The sequence below is a fragment of the Acromyrmex echinatior genome, chromosome 16 (assembly GCF_024713525.1).
Source record: "Acromyrmex echinatior isolate Ae372 chromosome 16, ASM2471352v2, whole genome shotgun sequence".
NCBI classification, from domain to species: Eukaryota; Metazoa; Arthropoda; class Insecta; order Hymenoptera; family Formicidae; genus Acromyrmex; species Acromyrmex echinatior.
The window spans coordinates 7,251,977-7,272,758 of NC_141867.1; the positions used below are offsets into that span (position 1 = coordinate 7,251,977).

At 31.1% G+C, this 20,782-nt stretch overlaps 1 protein-coding gene across 7 annotated transcripts in view; it reads left to right on the forward strand.

The window, feature by feature from the left end:
• The window catches only part of Orc2 (origin recognition complex subunit 2), a 74,266-nt gene that overhangs the window by 806 nt on the left and 52,678 nt on the right, over window positions 1-20,782 (forward strand). For 4 of the 7 annotated variants that reach the window (XM_087414480.1, XM_011061045.2, XM_087414479.1 and 1 more), the window contains exons 3-11: window positions 150-224; window positions 294-497; window positions 585-856; window positions 985-1,199; window positions 1,285-1,417; window positions 1,483-1,723; window positions 1,799-2,029; window positions 2,120-4,499; window positions 5,025-5,103. In XM_087414480.1, coding sequence (XP_087270606.1) covers window positions 150-224; window positions 294-497; window positions 585-856; window positions 985-1,199; window positions 1,285-1,417; window positions 1,483-1,723; window positions 1,799-2,029; window positions 2,120-2,319 — 1,571 coding nt within the window. In that variant the 3' untranslated portion in view covers window positions 2,320-4,499; window positions 5,025-5,103. Of the gene's footprint in view, window positions 1-149; window positions 225-293; window positions 498-584; window positions 857-984; window positions 1,200-1,284; window positions 1,418-1,482; window positions 1,724-1,798; window positions 2,030-2,119; window positions 4,500-5,024; window positions 5,104-10,974; window positions 11,783-20,782 lie in introns of those variants that run through there. The other 3 variants (XM_011061043.2, XM_087414476.1, XM_087414478.1) reach the window with 3 other exon arrangements.

The following is a 20,782-nucleotide window of genomic DNA, read 5'->3' on the forward strand; positions in this document are numbered from 1 at the left end:
ATTATAAACATTCTGGTTAGATAATATAATTGTTCATTAATATAAATTTTGTAGAAGTAGTCTGTCTTTAAGATTTACTCACTTTAATTCAAACTATGATTTGTTGTACTGCATTGTCTGTAATCAGTGCATTGTTTATCTTTTTGTAGCACAAACTAATATATTGAATGCTGAGATAAAGGAACAACTAAAAGATATCGAAGAAGATGTACAAAAACCACTTGGTAATTGCTAAAGATTTATATGAATAGTACTATTTTATTCTCATCTAATATTGTGTTAATATATTTTAGAATTATTTTCTGAGAAGGATGTAAGTGGAAGGAAACTATATGGATTTCAAACACCAACAAAAAGAAATAGCATGATGATTAAAGCTAATCAGTGCCGCACACCTGAGACTCCAAAAAGTTTTAAAACACTTCCAATCTTAAAAGTGATTCTTGACAAAGTTATCATAAATTCTAACAATCAAATAGTTAAGAAGGATATCAAAGGTATCCTATTTCATAAATACATACTTTGTTACAAATTGTAAAAAATGTATTTGCATCTTTTAATTTCTTTTTTTTCTGATAACTTAGTATCTCGAAAACGATACTTGCCCAGTGTAACTTCAAGTGGCAATGAAAGCGTGTCAGAAGACAGTGAATATATACCTTCAAATGATGAAACCAGTTTAGAATCTTATGAAACTTCTGATAAAAGTGAAGATAGTGACAACTCTGATGTAAGCCAAGAAAATAATATTAGAAGGAAAGTTATACAAAAAGTGAAACCTTTATTGAAACGTGAGGTACAAAGTACACCTAGGAAAACAGGGAGAGGACGTAAGACTGTTGCTTACAAGGATTATGTAAGTTGAGAGTAACAAGATAGTCTTAAATATTTAGCAAATTATATATAAATATTTCAATTATGATCCATATATATATATATATATATATATATAGTTTATTGATGAATTTTTTTTAATATTTAAAGCACATACAAACCGACGAATATTTTGAATTTCAATCAGAAAAAACAGTTACATCTGATCGTACATTAGAAAGACTTAAGAACGCTCGTCTCACTGAAGAATCACTAGGAAAGTTATTAATAAATCAAAGTCATATTTCTACGATACACAAAAAACGTATTTGTTCATTGACAGAAAATTGTACGTCGTTTTTTCCTATGTGGCAATTCATATTGGAGTAAGTATTAAATATATGAATATTTTTATATATATTGAGTATTTTTTAATGAAACATTATTTTAAAAACTTGTGTTACATTTTAGAGAAGGTTACAGTTTGCTACTTCATGGAGTAGGCTCAAAAAGAAATTTGATAAATGATTTTCATAATAAGATTATAGAAGATCATCCAACATTAGTTATAAATGGATTTTTTCCTAGTTTAACACTAAAAGATGTATGTTAAATCTATTATTAATTAAAAAGATATGTATGAAAGTTATATATTAAATATTATTTCAGATACTTGATAACATAATAATGGATTTGTTAGACTTAAATTGTCCAACAAATCTTAATGATTGTTTGGAACTTATAGAAACAGTTATGGGAGATAATCCGGATGATCGACTTTATTTATTAATTCACAATATTGATGGAGTAATGCTGCGTTCGAATAAAGCTCAAAATATACTTGCCAATTTAGCAGCTATTCCAAATATCCATATCCTAGCATCTGTTGATCACATAAATGCACCACTTCGTAAGTTATATTTATCATTATGCTGATTTTGGAGTTGATTTGTTAATGGTTAATGTCGCTAATTTGTTGATTTAGTTTGGGACCATGTAAAATGCGCCAAATTTAATTTTTATTGGTGGGATGCAACAACATTATTGCCATATCAAGCAGAAACATCATATGAAAGTTCCTTATTGGTTCAGCAAAGCAGTGGACTTGTGTTATCCTCTCTCCAGAATGTCTTCCTGTCCCTCACGTCAAATGCTCGAGCAATTTATTTGATTCTTGTCGAATATCAATTGAGCAACAGCAGTAGTAATTTCACAGGTAATTATTATTTAATCAATTACAGTTCTATTATGCCATAGTAACTATATTTGATGATAATTTAATGATCATTTCATGATGCCATTTTAGGGATGCCGTTTAGGGATCTATATCGAGCAGCGCGCGAACAGTTTCTAGTTAGTTCTGATTTGACATTAAGGGCACAGTTAACTGAATTCATTGATCATAAATTGCTACGAATTAAACGTACAGCTGACGGCGCTGAACATCTGACGATACCTCTTGATAAGTCTCTTCTTAAACAATTTATGGAACAACATGGATCATAATTGATGAACATAAGAAAAAGTATATATATTTTTATAATAGTTAATAAGGAAAATAATAATGAACGAAAAATGCGATAAATTAGTGATATATAATAAAGAAATTAAAAGTTTAATGACTGAATTAAACTTTTAATTTCTTTATTACATATCACTAATTTATTGCATTTTATTTTTCGTTCATTGTATTTTATATAAAAAATATTTGATAAAAAGTTATATAGACACTAATAAAGTACCTGATATTAAAGACCGACAATCTTGAAAATTCATATAACTTAAATTTAGATTTAATTCATAATATCATACAATGCTTATGACATTAATATTATGATTTATTATCTTAATGTTTCATATATATCTACATGCATTTAGGGCTTAATAATATTCACATTCAATTTAAAACTGCAATTTTGTTATTCGGATTTGATTATCCGTGTGAGCGATAATTATGGAAAAAAAATTCACAATATATATCATTGCATCTTAAATATGCATTTTTATTAATGAAATATGTAATATAATAATATAAATGTTTTATTGATGAAATATAAATCATTTAATATGACGAATTTTACATTGCATTAAAAATTAATTATTTAAATACTTATGTTAGTAATAAAAAAATTGATTTGTATATCGATAATTGGTCAATTATTTCCTTATTGAGCGTAAAAAAAAATCGTATAAAAATTCTTTGAAGTCACTGGTCGATTCTTAATATTTTATTAGTATGATCTCTACAAGATTTCCTTCTAGAAGCAAAAAGTAAAAAATTGAGGGACAACATCACACGGTGTTCCCAAGCAGTCACCCATCTAAGTAACCGTGCTCAACTTTAGTGATCGGACGAGAACTGGTACTTTCAACGTGATTTGGAAATTGTCCGATTACTTAAGTTATTTGAAAATATTTTTATTTGATTTTGTGATTCATAATCGCCTTCATACTTTCATTATTTTATGTAACGACATAATAAATAATTTAATGTATTGTTATATTTAAAAAATGAAATTATGAACAAATCTGAATGATTACAAAATTAGTTTTAAATTGAAATTGAATCTTGTCAGCCAAGTTCCCTAGCTTTTTATGTATTTTTCTACGTTTGAATTTTATTCGTTGGAATTTTTTTTTATTGGAACAATTTACTTTGTTTTAAATTTCAAGAAAAAAATGTTATATAAACACAGACTCATAAATGAATGAAAAAGGCTTTATTAAAGTTGTAATGAAAATATAAAAATAACTAGCTTATTTGATCAACTTCTTTGTTTGATACCATATAGAAATAGATTGTTTACATTATAAATTCATTTCAAAATATTTCCTTGTTATGAATCCAAGACTGGCATCTATGAAAAATAGAATCTGTTGCATTTTATCATTCATTGTGAAAAATAAGACACAAGACAAGACACATAGGCTGCGGTCAAAGTCTCACTACAAATGCTTTTAATGTTTGAAGCGTTTGGTTGAGCAATTAAAAAAAAGAATTTTACAAATTGACCAATCAAAAATTGCTTTAAAGTATTTGTAGCATCGCGTTAACCGTATTCGTAATCAACAGACGGTAGTGCACGCATGCGCAGTCTAGTGAGATTGTCCCGCCATTACTGATCACGGGACTTGCGGAGCATCATGAAATTAACGCGAGTCAAATGAAGGCGCCAATCGTGTCCGCGTTTAGAGGCTATTTTTATACGTGATAAGTGAACGATACGCGAAAGAAGTTATTTAATGTGATCGCACAATGAGCAACAAGACGCCGTTTCCACGCGTAAGTGTAGTTACTTCCGAAATGTCGTTTTCGTTGCGACGCGCCTCGTCGAAATCGGGGCAGAATAGCGATGTTAGGTTATGCGCTTCTAAGCGCGGCACCGCGAAGTTGTCCGATTCACATCGATTGCGACTTCGATAATCGCAACAGTTCGAAAGTCGCGATCGGCGCCAACGGTTAGTCGGTTCGTCGTTGACGCATGAGCTCCATTTCTCTTTCGTGGACGAAAAGGAAAGGAAATCTCGGCCCACCCGGCCATCGCGTCGTGTTCGCGACTATCGTCGCGATATTCGCGAACGGGATTCGTGAAATTTGCGAGACTGCTGCAGTCTAGACGGCGCCCGGCTTTGTCAATCGACGACATAAACAACGTTCCTCGCATGACCGCTCTGACCTTACACTGGTAAGTCGCACGCGCGCGCGCAACCTTGACTTTCGGATTAAGTTGTGTATAGAGAGGAAGTGAGAAAGAGAGAAAAGAGAGGGAGAGAGCAAAACGCCGCGCCGTGTCATGGAGAAGTAGCGGTGTTTTTCCTGGGAAAACAGCGATGTCACTTGCGAGGTATTCGCGAAGACATTCGTGTCGGAACTTCGGATCGTGGGGACATTTTCTAAATTCATGCCGCTACCGAACTGTCTCTTGTTCTACTCTTATTGTACTCTAATCTTTAAAATTTATGAACGAGAGGTTCCTCGGTTCCTCTTGTGAAGTACTTTTTCTTAGATTATCAATTTCTTCTCTGGCTGTGAGACACAAAAAACTGAGTCACAGTTGATTTAACGAGGATAATTATCATTATGTTGCTAGTAGAGTGGCGATCATGTTTATAATTCTTTTGTCTTATTTTTGTACCTGGGGATCAAATATAAACTTTAATTCCAGATTATATGTACATTCATAACTGACATAAGTATTCATTTGTTACAGATTGTATTTGCCGGATAAGCCTGTGTGACTGGTTCAGTTGTTACAACAATTGTTAAACTGTTTTCATCTTGTTTCATAGGTAAGTATTTTAAATTGTTATTTTTCTTCTTTGAAAGAGAACTACTTTGAAATGCAGATCACTTCGACTGCCAATATGGAGTAGTGTAACTCTGAATGCTGTTTGCTATCCATATGTCGTTCTAAACCAATTTTATGCATATTACTTTTATCTCGTTATTTGCTCCATTTTGTGTAATGGAGCAAATATATTATTGTTATATTATTGTTATACACTGTATTTGAAAAGGCACTGTGCACAAGTGTGTGTAATTAATGAAACACTGTATGTACACATATATATATATATATATATATATATATATATATATATAAACATATCAATCAGTCTTCTTTTGTGTGATAATTTTTTATATTCACTGGTTTTTTTATTTATCTGACAAAAAATAACTTTAAAATGCTTTGACATACTTTGTTATTTTATTAGTGTTTTGACCTTATTTTGATGAGTTTTATGTAACCATTAGAAGAACACGAAACAGTATTATAGACGTGTTCTGTTGAAGTTTGGATATTGCCAGATTTATTTATGTTGAATAAGTGCAATATTATTATTCTTACGCTACTACTGTTTTCACTTTCAAAATTTGACTATTGGGAAAACAAGACCATTTTATATAAAAATTAACAAGCATTATTACTTTTGTGACAAAGATTAATAAGTAAAGTTACGATTTTTTTAGGTAATTATAGCAAAATATTTTAATAAAAATATTTTTTAATTGTTGCAAAGATAATTTTGTAAATCTTTAAATAGAAACATAAAACTTTCGCTCTTATAATAGTTATCAAATTATCTAATAAGATTGCTTAGATAATGCCATTTATAATTCATTTATAAAATTGAATCGTTCAGTGATTTATAAGTAAGTTATTAAAATTTGTTTAAGTCGCGAGAATAATTCGTTCCTCTTTGATGAATGTTTGATTTATGAATGTAGAGAAATTCTTGTTAAATTATTAATTTAGAAATTTCTTTTTTATGAAGTAGTAATTTTGTAATATTTAATAACATTAATCACAAGGGAAGTATATATAATGTACCATGCCTCAAATTGCATATTGCAAGGAAATTAATTTCAAACGCGTGCTAATAGATGGCGTTACATTGTATATTTTAACTATTATTTTTTTTAATCATAGTTGAATATTCAATAGTATCAAAATTTAGTTGGGTAGTAACAATAAGTTATAATACTTAATAAGTTAAAAGTTAAATAAAAAGTTAAAACTTTTAACTTAATTTGGTTAATTTTAAATGAATTAATTTTTAACTTCAATTAATTATTTTTAAACTATAATTTATTAACTTTTTTTAAGTTGGAAATTTTCTATCTCCCTAAAAATCATTTATTTTTTTTTTTGTAAAATTTTAAACTTTATGGAATTAGTTCAGAAAAAGTTCACTCATTGTGTATGATGAACACGACTCGTAGTGGCTAAAGCTGAGGTTTGATCTGCATTTAAGAAATGCTATTACGTCATTCTATCTTTTTTTATGTTTAATCAGCGATAAAGAAAGAATAAAAACTTTGTCTGTGTATAATTTTGTATATTTTAAAATATGAAAACACATCTAAAAATATTTTTGTTATTTTATATAATTAACTAATAAATTATAAAATTTATTTGATGACCTATATTGTTTTGTTATTTAAAGTAATGTAATTTTAAGAAAAATTAGAATATTCTGATTTAGTGAAAATAATGTTTTTAAAAAAATAATTTTTTATTTAACTTGAGTTAATTCAATCTTAACGTAACTTTAACTGAATTAATTTTTTGTTCATGCAATTTTTAACTTAATTAAGTTTTAATTTTATAAGCCATTAACTTTAACTTAATTTGGTTTAAAAAAAATATATGAACTACCCAACTTTGAAATTTATAATAGCCTAGGGGATGAGAAACAGTATATTCATAGCATGGGACATATGGGAATATCCAAACTTTTATATTTTTTTAATAAAAAAAATATCTTAATAAGCTATTCTTTTTAATTCCACTAAGTCTGCACTGATATTTATTTTTTTTTCTGAGATACAAATTGTAACATTTTTTAGAAATAGTTTTAACAATATCAAAGCTAATCAAACAATTGCAAAAAACGAGTGATTTAGCTTATAATGGTTATATGCAAAGTGATTATATTTTTCTGCAATTTTGAGTTAATAACTTTTAACCGAATAAGTGGATCCAAATAAACTTTGACGCGAATATTTATTATTATTTGATCAGTATATATATAAAATTTGATTTAATATATAATATATTCTCAATGATTTAATTCTTATTTCCTCATTAAATTTGCAAATAAATATTACAAAACGTGATTTTATATAAGAATCAAAGCAAATAAAAAAAAAATTAAATAACTTTTAAACCAATAAGAGAATTATGCTTAAATTGTAAACAAATATTCAGATGTAATAATACAATAGAATAATTTATGAAATGTTTATACTTTTGATATAGTTTTTAGATGTGACATGTACACCCTTAAATCAACATAGTCACACGTTTTCTATATAAAGTCACGGTAAATCAGATGCAAATTAAATCTACTAAAATCTGATTGTGACAAGTTTGTTAATTAAATATCATGTACCTTCAATACTATGAAATATTAATACAATTTAAATTAACATTATTAGTAAAATTTTGTATTTATCGCGAAATTTAAAACGCCTTAGGTCGACTTTCAGCTCGATTTGATTTGTCCATTGTTTGTGCAGCTTTGCAACTGTTATAAAATTCTTTAATACATAGTCTTGCCCTTAGTTCCTGGATCTAAATGTATAAATCAATCAATGTATATTAAAAAAAATCTTACAACCAGTTGCAAAATTGTTTTTTGCTGAACGCAGCCTATTTCTGCGCGAATTGAAAATAAAATTTCCGCAAAACAATATCGTATTTCAATTTCGAATGACGATGCGTTGGGCTGACAAAAGCGTTGGGCTTCCAAGAAGGAGAACAATTGGTTTTCACTCCATGCGTTGCTCTTTGGTTAATAACTCGGGAGAGCGGTTTCGTTGATTCTTTAGGTATACGGGCGTGGAACTGCATTCGTGAAAGTTGTTAAATTGTCCTGGTTTGTCTAACACACAAATATCGTGATGACGCTGAATTTATAATCGTTCAGATCGAGTCGAAAGATTTCTCTGAAGTTTTATTAAAATCTACGGTGCGGAAGTAATTCGTCCCTTCTTCTTCAATAGACACTTAGCTCGTGGGCGAAGAGAAATGCTCACTGAATCATTCATTTAAAACCTCTTCTCCAGATATTGCTGATTGTTGAAGGAAAGCTTATTTTAATTTGAATATTTAGAGATGAAAGAGGGATTTCACAAACGAAACGATTTTAAAAATCTCGATAATCCGAAAATTTTTAAATTCGCATTTCACATTTTCACTTTATGATAGAAATTTTGATTTGATTAAACAATAAGAATCTTATTGGAGATGTGAGAACACAACCAATAGGAAATATAGGCACATAATGATTGAAGCTGGATCTGGATCTGGATCTTAATGCTTAAATCATTCTATTTGAATTTATACATATTATATATACACATATATAGTATATTTGTAGTTGAGCTGCCACCTATTGCTCATTGATTTAATTTGATTATTACATTATTATTCAAAGAAAGTTGACTCGACCTTTTATTTTTCTTAATTAAGACCGATATCTAGCTTGTAACTCTTGTTAACAATTTCGGACACGCGAAAGTCGGGAAATCTGCAAAAGTTTACTTTCATATATCGATCGCGTATCTTTCTCTAACTCCGTCGCGCAACTGTTTCGCTGATTTCACTTTTGCCAAGACAAACTAATTTCTCCGAGCTACGATTCCCCGAGAAAACCGTCGCTCGATAGCTTCGAGATGTGATACACAAACGAATGAACGAACGGAGGGAGAGATTTGCTTTCGCCTCGAACGGCTCGAATTCGACATCGCTCGCTCACTCGCTCGTTTACGCTTGATTATGAAACGTCCTGTACGAAGCGATACTTTCACTATCGCGGCCAAGTTTCATAATTATTATTATCGAGGCCATACGTAGGTCGAAGAGGAGACTGTCAAGAGACGGAGAAAAGGGTTGGGCTCGTCTTTCACTAACCATCGCTTCGAACAATGGCGCCTTAATTAGAGGAAAGAGAAAGAACTAATTTTATTTTATATAATACAGAATGTTCCAATGGGAAATTAATATTGACTTTCCCTTGACGAAATTTTCATGGAAATTATTATACGTTATTCCAATTTAATTTTGTTATATCGACGCGGATTTTTTAATGTAGGAATTTAATTAAAGCTATATTTATACTTGCAAAGTTTTACTTTTAATAGGAATTTAATTACACCGTTGGAAAATTCGTGTTCAATATAATACATTTCACGTGTCCCAAATAACGATCCACTCAAATTTTTGTGCTCGTTTAACATAAAATGTTGAATGTTAGAAAAGAACACAGATATTGTGTAAAAAAATGATCATAAGTAGACAATGTTGACACAATTTGTAAACAAACTGTGGAAATATAATTAACATTTATTATATGATATATTAAATTAACACGTATTTTACTCATTTATCCAAGAATTTACATTTTAAAACACATTATTTTATCGTTTATTCATAAATGTCATTTTGATACTAAGAAATGTTGAATATCAGTTTAACATAAAATCTTTAAATAACATATTATATATATTAACTTAACAATCGAATATGTTAAAGAATTCAACACAAACGATTAACAAGAACATAAATAAACCTTTTCCAACACATTTTTTGCCGTGTAGCTTTTTCATTCTCATGGCGTTTGCTGTCCATTACAAAATGTTCTAACATACAATGGGCAATTTTGTTGTGTTGTCGTTCAATTCTTTGTTGCTTTGAATTCTTCGAATTCATAAAAAAAAAATCTGCTGTTTCGAAAAACAATGTTAGCGTCGAGACATTCCGATGTATATGTACGCGCACGCACGTATGTAAAACTTTTGTCCTAGCCATATCGCTTTGTTACGTGTACGTGTCACGTTGCGTGACCGAGAAATCATTTTTCCAACGTGATCGCCGCGCCGATCACCGGTTAGCAATTCCCTCGTCAAGGCTCGTTGTCGTCTCTTTTTCTCTCCTCTCTCCTCTCTCTCTCTCTTTCTTTTTCTCTCCCGGCCGATGCACGTGCGAAGTAACGTTCATGTAACTAGTTTTGCTCGTATTTAATATCCGCCGTGTGTGGCGTCATTGGTGGCTCTATTAACGAGCGAGGAGTTAGGTCGATGTCGACATTCGTGCTTCATTTGAATCTCTCTCGCTCTCTTCTTCAAAGCTTAAATAGTTTCAACTCTGAATCTTTCTCACGATGGAAGACTTTCTCGTAGTAAATTCTGTAGCAATAGAAGAATCTGGATATTAAATAGACTAAAAAAAAAAAAAAAAATGAAATAAAAGATGGAAAAATGGAAAGATGACTGATAGATAAAGGCTAAGAAAGTTAGTCGACGATTAGATATCCTCGTTGGTCCAGAAATAGCAAGTATAAAATAATCAACAGGAAAATACTATATATCAGCTATTATGCAGAGAATCAGGGATGTGTATAAGCTAAAACTGGAAGGCTGGCTACTCGCTCACGCTGTCACAATTAAGCTTCAATCTTTGCCACTGCGTGAAGTTTACAATTGGACTGTTTGTCCAAAATAATAAGAATTATTACATACGATTTACTTATTGGAACAGATTATTAGATTGCTGGTTATTTTCCGTAGTCTGATAACTAAATTGGGTGGAAGAATGACTGCGTGATATTTGATTTTGATAGTAATGGTATGTACCCACATGATTTTGATTACAGCGCCTCAGATGTGTCCGACGCGCGTGCGATAACGATTTGATTCTGTGCGATGGGACAAATATCGTCGGCGTTCGATTGATCAATCGCGATGAAACGGACTCTTTCCGCGGGGTTGAAGGGAGGAGGAAGAGGGTGATAGTCGTCCCAGACGAAGGAAGGAACCCATTCGAGGTCGAGTTGGGGTTGCTGTACGTGCACGAGCATTGCGCAAGAGCATTCACCCCGCTCAATACTCAGCGACAGCACACAGAGATACAGAACTCTGAAAATGTATGGTGTGTACACATGAAAGAGAGCGAGAGGGAGGGGAGGATAGAGAGGGAAGGGAGAAAGAGCGTGGGAAGCCGAGAGATCCCAGAGATGAGAGAGAAAGAGAAAGGGGGGAGGGGAGAGAGAGAGAGAGAGAATGGAGCAGGAAGAGGAAACCGGCTCTAGCGAACTACCCCAAAATGGGTTACACTACGTTTGTATGCGTGTATACATGTACATCTACTTTGTGTACGATCAACCCCGCCTTCGACAGTGCACCAGCAAACCGCTCGTATTTCCTATTTCGTGCGACGTACGATATGCGCATATACCGGGTGTTCGAACTGTTCAAGAGACGAAGTGATATCGGAAAGTATCGTTCAGCTTCTTTCTCTCTTCAGAAAAATCGATAAAAAACCTGGGAAAGTTCGAAAAAATTTTCCCCCGATAAAGCTATCCGGACTTGATTTAAATAATATAATAATGCTTGATTTAGAATCGAGTGATTTGCAAGATGTTGTTATTAAAAGTTTAAGTTAATTAAAGAAAAAAAAGAAAATAGGAAATACTCCACATTTTTCAAATTAAAATTCGAGAGCAAGAATAGAAAAGAATAAAAAAGAAGGAATGGAAGCTGATTTGACTGGATTTCGATAGTTATTTTTTTTATATTTTATTTAAATGTTGGGAAGATAAAAATTTTGATTTGCATTTTTTGTCAGAGGATTCTTAAATATTTTTGTTTAAATATTATTCTCACACGTAGAAAAATTTTGTATAGGATTTCTGTAGAAAGATCACGTTGTATGTTTAAAATGTGCATAGTTTTGCTCATGGAAAGCTTGCGTGGAAATTCTGAAGGACGTGCCTTTCGTAATACGCAAATGTTCACGGACATGATATAACTTTTATTGTGACACATGCATGAATACTTTGATTTTATCGTAAGCTGCTAAATGGAATTACGGAATAATCAACATTGAGACATTTTCTCGTTGTAATGGCTTTACATACAATATATTTTTGTGACAAACATCGAAGCAAGATCTATCTATTTGGAAGAAAAAAACGTGAAATTTATGAAGTTAATTAAAAGGTTTTAATAATAATTTATGATATTTAAGAGAACTATATACATATATATATATATTCGAGAGAGAGAGAGAGAGAGAGAGAGAGAGAGAGAGAGAGAGAGAGAGAGAGAGAGAGAGAATTTTATTTTATATGATAGCAGATAATTCTGTTAGCTTTAATTTGCCACAACCATCACGATACTTATCGAATCAATTTACTTGTGACAATGTGATTATTATCCGAATATTATTTATTTAATATCTCGATATTGTATTAATCATCACGAGCTACCTAAATAGCTTTTATCGAACGTTACGTTATCCGATGTAACATTTCGACGCGAAATCCAATTTCGTCAGGTATAAATCTTCTCGCATAATTCAAAGCACTGCCCTAACGATAGTTCCAACGTAATAGCAGGGCTGATGTCCTTGATTTCGTCATTCGTTACCTTCGTCCTGCCAGTCAATTTCTCGTGCCAATTTCCCTCGACCTCTGCTTAATCGATTATCGTTTTAGTGTAGCTCGCGGATAGATCCCGCTCGTCCGGAATGATTAAACTCGCTTGGGTTAACGTAGGCCGTTGTGATTTTGCCTTGCTTGCCTGTCAATCGAGCAGAATATTTCTATGGAGTCTCATATTCCAAAATTATATCCATTTCTATTTTTAAACTACTTGATATTACGTCCCATATAGGATTTTACTATTGATCTGATACTGGCCCAAGATTAGTTACCAGGTGGCCTATAAAGCGATAATGGCAACCATGACTGGCCCACTAATGGGAATATTATGGGATGATAACTTCGATCTGATAATGGGTAACTATACTGGCCAAACGTGATAAACAATGTTATGCCATTAATGATTGTCTTATCGTGCCAATATTTGACCAATAATGATTTTAATATAGTGCTGTGATTATTCCAATTATTTTAAATGCTTTCTAACAAGAGACATAATGTAACATAGTGAATCATTTTATCTTTGTTTAACATTGTGAAATAAGAATAATTTACTGTGTTCACTGTCATCTGTGATAAATGATTTCTTCATTGTAATCTAATATAATCTCACTTACATTGTTCGTACTGTCAATATTAATTTCACTGTTATTTTCTTCACTGTTTTTTTTTTCAATATTATTAATACATTTATCACTGATGTTAATTTTTTATTGTTTTAATTTTTTTAAACTTTTTTTGTCTATGATAATTTTTCGACATATTTATTAATAATAAGGACCCAATAATTATCGCACGACAAATTAAGTATAACAGACAAAAATTGCGAAAATCAATAGTATGGTAAATCAGTCATATACCAGACATGGCTCAGAACAAGATACCAAGTATTGGCCAATTGTTGGTTACCATATATTGGGCCAAATATTGGCGCTATTGGAAATAACTGGCATCCCTGTATGGGGTGCTTTATAACTTTATCGTGTAAAAAGTAAATTTTTAGATGTCAATCTAATATTTGATTGTTCTCAAATCCATTAATTTCATTACATTGAAATGTGTACACAGAAATGTGTAAAAATCATTTTGTGTTTATGTTGAAATCGATCCACTCAAGTTTGTTAAAATTTTGTGTTGATTTTCTATGGATGTTAATTTAATATAATGTAACTATATTGTTTGAATATTTTGTATAAAATTAATATTCAACATATTTTAGTGTCAAAATAACAAAAGTAATATTTTTAAAACAATTTCCAAAATAAATGAATAAAATATATTAATTTAACATTCATAAATAATAATTTTACTGAAAAAAAATCTACAATTTACAAAACCAATTGTGTCAATGTTACATTTTTTGTCTTATTTTTTTACATTTTGTGTAAACTTAATACAAAAGTTTGAGTGGACCATTCGGGACACGTGAAGTGTGTTAAGTTTAATACAAATTTCTCATTGTCGATGTTCGAATAATTCTTGGCTCGATTATCTCGAACATTCCAACTTAACTTTCTGCGAAGCTCTAAATTCAAAGGGGAAAGTTACTCACTTGGCTTGTTTATCGTCCATCATTGAGAAAGATCCCGCGTCACTCGCCGGCTTCGTGCAAATCGTCGGCATCTGTCCGCGACCGGGATCTGCGAAAGCGAATTTGCCGGTACGGTGATGGTACCCTTTAGTGATCGCCGGGGACGATACGCGTTTGCTTCGTCGCGAGGGAAAGTGAGCGCGAACTCTCTCGTCGACCTCATCTCCGTCGCGGTCGTCGCATCGCGGTCTGAAAAAGGTCCAATCGACTTTCTAACATCGGGCCGATTCGTGATATACTGTTTTATTGGCCCTCAAAAAATCTTCGGTGTCTTGCGAAACCATCGTTTCAATCAAAACCTCTCGCTCGATAATTCGCGCAGAACTATTTACGAAAAATGTGGTTCTGCGAACCACAAATCGCTTTTTCTATTTATTCTTTTGCTTCACTAAACTGCACAAGTATAATAATTTTATAACTGAGTGAGAATCAGGTTTGATTATTGATGTCAATATATAAAAAAAGATTTATTTGAAGCGTTTATAATGCGATAAAAAAAGATATTTTCTTACAATTAATATAGGAGATTTGAATATAATAAACAACAATAAATGATATTATGTACAAAATACATTATGTATATAATAACAATAAATGATATTAGACCGATGAATAACACAAACAAGCAGGAAATGCTTTATTCGGTCTGCATTGGATTGTCGTGCTTCATAATATTTCGGTGTAAATTTATATAAATATTTATATACATATTCAGTTTTGTAAACTATGCGTCAATTTAATTTTCGGTCTTGAATAATATTGGATTGGTAAATAAGTTCATTCGGTTTTTTTAAGGTAGAATGAAACAATTTTATATATTCTATTTTTTTTTAAATTGGCAAATATATTATTTAATGGAGTTTTAGCTTTAAGAATTTATTTTTTTTTTTAATTGCGATATGATGATTTTCAAGGAATTAAAAGTTATAATTAAGTTATAATTAGAGTTAGAATGCTTTTTTATTTGATCTACGAGTAATAACAAAAAATCGAGATAAGAATATCTTTTGAAAATGCATTTTGAAGGAAAATTTTAAGCTGTCACGTCAGATAATCGAAAATTTGTACCATTTTTTTTTCGAGCACGTGACAGGCCTACAAAATGGGAAGAATATTTTTCATTTTTTCAGTTCGTACTTTTCTCTATGTAAAAATGACCAAACTCACATAAACTCAAAAAAATATATAAAGTAGCCTTTCAAAAAGTAAAGATTTTAAGCTTTAAAGCTTTTTTTTTTTAAATTTAAATTTTACTTTTAACGAAAATATTGTGTGTACAACTTTAAGCTACCGAACGAATTTATTTGCCAATCCAGTACCATCATAAATTAAATTGACAAGTAAAATGATATTAATGCTAATCATCATAAAATACTGAAAATAATTTATTGCGATTTAATAACCTTACAATCTCTCTATAAGAGACATGGACGTCGCGTTGAAATTTTCGCATTGAATATACGGAACGCATTGATTCATGGCGACGCGTTTTATTTTGCACGATTGAAAAACACACAAAAAGAAAGATTTCTCCTTAAACAAAGTCAGATAATCAAGCGTGCGGCTACTCGTATTTGGGTTATCATAGACGGTGCCGAGGCTTTCTAGCTTTCTATGCTTATGCCAAGGATGTCCACATTACGAAGGATCCCCCACGCACATTTAGCTTCACGCATTAGTCAGGCCATTATGCGAGGCGCGCGACGTGTCGAGTCCTCCACCTCGTTCATCCGTCTTGGCCGTTTAACCCTTTTCGCGTTGATTATATTTTACGATCTCTCGGTCGTCGTAAGCTGTCGTTACGCGTGCACGAGCTCACCGGAGGCTCACAGTAGGATATTTTCTTGTGCCTCGTGACATTATCGTCGTTTTATCTTTTTTTCATTCGATAACTTAATTATTACAACCTTGGCTCCGAAAGTGCGGAGCAATCAATCGAGGTAAGATAAATATAAAACTCAAGCCGCCGAAAGTCGATTAAAACGTGCGATAAATCAAATTTAATAAATTGTTTCGATTTCATATCTTTTAGGTATCCGGATATTAAAAACTAAAAAAATACACACTGAGAGAAAATTGTTTGATATATTTGTGACTATAATTGCATGATAAAATAATTATGGTCAGGAGCCTCCATTTTTGTAATTATTAACTGCTACAATGTTAGTAATAATAATTATATTTATATAGTTGTACACGAAAATATATAGTGTGGCAGTGAAAATAACTGTAAATTACGATAATAATTTTTTTTTTTTCAATACAGAGAATGGTTGTGACACAGAAATGTGCCATTTATTAAACGCGCGCTTTCGCACTCTTAGCCAAGGTTTTACGTCCTCGCACACGCAACTTTGTAAGAGATTAACTGACTAAAATTAATCACCTTAAAAATATGTCGTAATATCGTTTAATTTTACAGCCCCCACAATAGGTGCGTGTGTCACGCGTCCAATTAATTTTATCGCTAGAATGCTACACCGTATTTTATTACACGGGTATATCGCACATGAATGACTAGAATCTTATACGATTCGCACGTTCATATTTCCGCACGTGTAATGATTTAAACTTTTCGAGCGCTATAAATATTTGGATCAAAAATTGCATCATTGTCCCCACTTTCGCGACGGCGAGGTCATCGCAAATCGATCGCTCGCTCCAACACGTGTCGTCTGTTTTTTTATTATATAGGGAAAAAGCAGGGAATATGATGGAATAGCATTTTTAAAATAACATTGCTCCGATATAAATGCACACGAAGATTTCAAATTTGTACAGAACTTTTGAGGAATAATTAGCGACAACATTCGATAAATGAAAATCGCCAAATTTTAAATCCAACGTCAATATTAACAAAAAAGTAAAAGGCGTGAAAATGGAAGGGGGAGAGAGTCTAAAAAATGGGATGTAATATAGAATACTGGAATATGAAATTTAAGCGAGAGTAATAAATAATACAATGAAGCCCAAATTTGTTTATTTATGTAAACCAATCAAGAAAAATAGTTAAAAATATTTCACATTTTTGTACAATACAGAATAAAATTAAATCTTAAATCATTAAATTATGACGTACAATAAATATTACAGTCTAAAATAAACGTTCACAAAAAGAACCAAAAGCTATATATTTTTAAACGTAATATTTATTTAAATGATAATGTTTATATAATAATTTAATGATTTAAGATTTAATGTCCATGTGCGACAATGTTATTTTATTTTTATCTGTCACAATTGTACAGTAAAGATATAAACTATTTAAAATTGTATTTTGATGAGTCTACATAAATAAATATAAGATTTCATAAATAAATTTGCATTTCATTACTTAAATAACTTAAAATGGTGGTTCATAAAAAATGAAAATCATTGCTCAAAGAATACATGTAAAATTGTATTCAATTTTATTTGTTGTATAAAGTATAAAAACACAAATACATAATCTCTAAACTGACAATAATGAAACTCTTTATCTTATGTTTTATCTTAAAGTATGGCTAATAAAATAAGAATTACAATAAGATTTGTTTCTCTCTATACTTTGTAACGTGTGAAAGAACACATAAAATGTAAAAAATAGAAGGTGTTATATAAAACACAAAAATAATAGTTATTTCTTATTTCTTTTAAATGTTTAATCAACATCTAAAATATATGAAAAATACAAACATTTTAAATAAAATATAGTTATTTCTTTTTAGTGTTTAATTTAAAACAACATATAAAATATTAAAGAAAACATTTAAAATAAGAAAATAGTAATTTCTTTTTATTCTTTTAATCGGAAACGGTGGCATATAAAATAAATAAACTTTGCATTAGTTGCTCCATAATCTTTGTGTGCTCACCGATAACATATTGCGTATTGCACCCAGGTTTCTCCATGTTTGTCATCCTTGAAACTGTCATTGCAAAATAGACATTGTGTATCTTCATCATCGCTTAAAGTGTCATCTTTATGAACATTATTGTCTGTACCGCTTCTATAATTTGTTTCATTCTTTTCTTCTTAGAAAATAGCTTTCTTCTTTTGCAGTAGGTTTGTTTCTTATTTATTTCTTTTTTCTTTTTTGCTTTTACTTGACTCTTGCTACTTAGCGCATTTTTCATTTTTTTACAATAACGTGACGATTGTAAAATACAAGTTGAACCCGCACGATTTGAAGTTGTGTGAAATGAATACAGGTATAATGTCGGATAGTAATACTGCATTGCTTGGTCCAGACATTGGTCTTCAGACACGCTAACAGCTGAATTCACAGATGATTGCGTATCTTGACTTATTGTTAGAGGTTGAAAAGGAAAATTATAATCTTGAAAAATATGTCTATTCAGTGGATAAAGACCAGTCTCTCTGAATGCATTAATAGAAATTTCCATTGTTGCGGATCGGTTGTATGCAGTAAATAATTTAGCTACACGATATACAGTTACATTTGCATTATTAATATCTTCTTGGATTCGAGATTTTAGACAATTTTCAATTTCTTGTGCGCGTAATATGTAAAAGTTTCATAAATCCTACGTCTAACGGTTGCATTATATGAGTGAGAACTATGTGCTGGCAAGCGTACTATACAAACAAAATTATTTATTGTCATCTCGATCATTTTTGTGTTTTTTGTATGTGAATTTTGTTCATCTAAGACTAGTAATACAGGATTAGTAGCATTTGGGACTGTGTGTTTCATAAAGTGATCAAACCACATTGTAAAAATTTCTTTTTGAATCCGGATGGATGACAGGCCTATATTGAAATCGATGGAGCATTATCCATTAATTCCAATTTTATATTCTTTCTTGACCAAATTATTAAAGGAGGGATATAATTGCTGACTGCGTTCATACAAATAACTACAGTAATCAGATTTTCTCTCTCTGTAGATGTTAATGCACCGATTTCTTTCTTTCCTTTGATACGAATGACTTTTTCTAACTTATACTGGACAATTGTGATTCCAAGCTCATCTACGTTATATGCTCTATGAAGCTGTCGATTAATTTTATCATATACAACTTCATATAAATAAAAAAAAATGTTTACGTTGTTTGTGTTTTGTTTAGAAAACTCAGCTATTCTTGCACTTGAAGTAACGTGTGGTGTTTTTAATGCAAGATTTAGATGTCGGCGTAGCAATACTTGAAATCAACATTTACCTGCTTTTTCATTGCAAAATGGCTGTGGTAAATTATTTTTTATGACAAGTTGATATGCCATTTGTTTACATCCCAGTTTTTTAATCCCAAAGAAATAGAATCCCTTTAGATGCAGTATTCAACAAGTTTCTTTTCAATTCTAGTCCCAATATTGGTTTTGTACTCAAAGGAGGATTTACTTTTTTCCTGGATGAAAAAATTTATCCTTTACATATCTAAATAAAGTAGATCTAGGTACATTATATTTCTTTATTGCTACTAAATATCCACATTTTCCTAATCGAACATCTTCGACTGTTCTCACTATTGCAGATTTATTGGTAATGTGGAATACATCCTATAATATAACTTAACCTACCTGATTATATTGCCTGAATAAGATAATAATTGCTAATATGAAACCTATTCCATATTCTCAATACTCAATATATTCCACATTATCTGCATGTTGTCATATGACAAACAAAGACTTTTCATAACAATAAACAAGTTAGAAATCGCAATTTATCTGCATAATATTGCTCATGCAACATTATTAAAAGCGTTTATGTAATATAAGCACAAACTTACCTTCAATTTTTAGAAGAAGCAGTCGAACTCCTGACGCAACGAAAATAAATAAATGTTCATTATGATGAAACGTTTTGTCGGATTGAGCTCATTGCTTGTTATGACATGTTTGGTAGTTGCAACAACTTTCCGCGATTGCCGCTAGATTGCAATGCTTTGTTTAGAAAATAAGCCATTATTCTATATTAGCAGACTATTCCACTTTTCCTGCTTTTACTTTACCATTCGTCAGCAACAATGGCGAAACAGTTTTTTTGCCTCGTGAAATTTATCGCCGATAAGCTGCCAAATGATTTCAGAGTCTCGACTCGAACGTATTTTTTTAATGTTAAATTTCAAAAATACTTCGATGTTATGTCTTTCTGTTAGATCTCTTTATATTACAAGATAAACAATCAGCTGTTTTTCTCCAACTCTGTTTTTTAATTCATCAAGTCTTTAACCCAGATTCCTTTTTAAGTCACAAACGAGATAATTTAAATTTATCGCATAATATCTTCGTAGCCGGCAAAATATGTGCCACTATATTAATGTGCCCCTAATACATAAGAAAACAACATAAATACACAATAGAAAACTCTTTACATTTGTGTTGGAAATGGTCCACTCAAGTCCTTGTTAAAATTTTGTGTTGAATGTTTAACACATTCGAATGTTAATTTAACATGTTATTTAAATATTTTGTGTAATAAATAT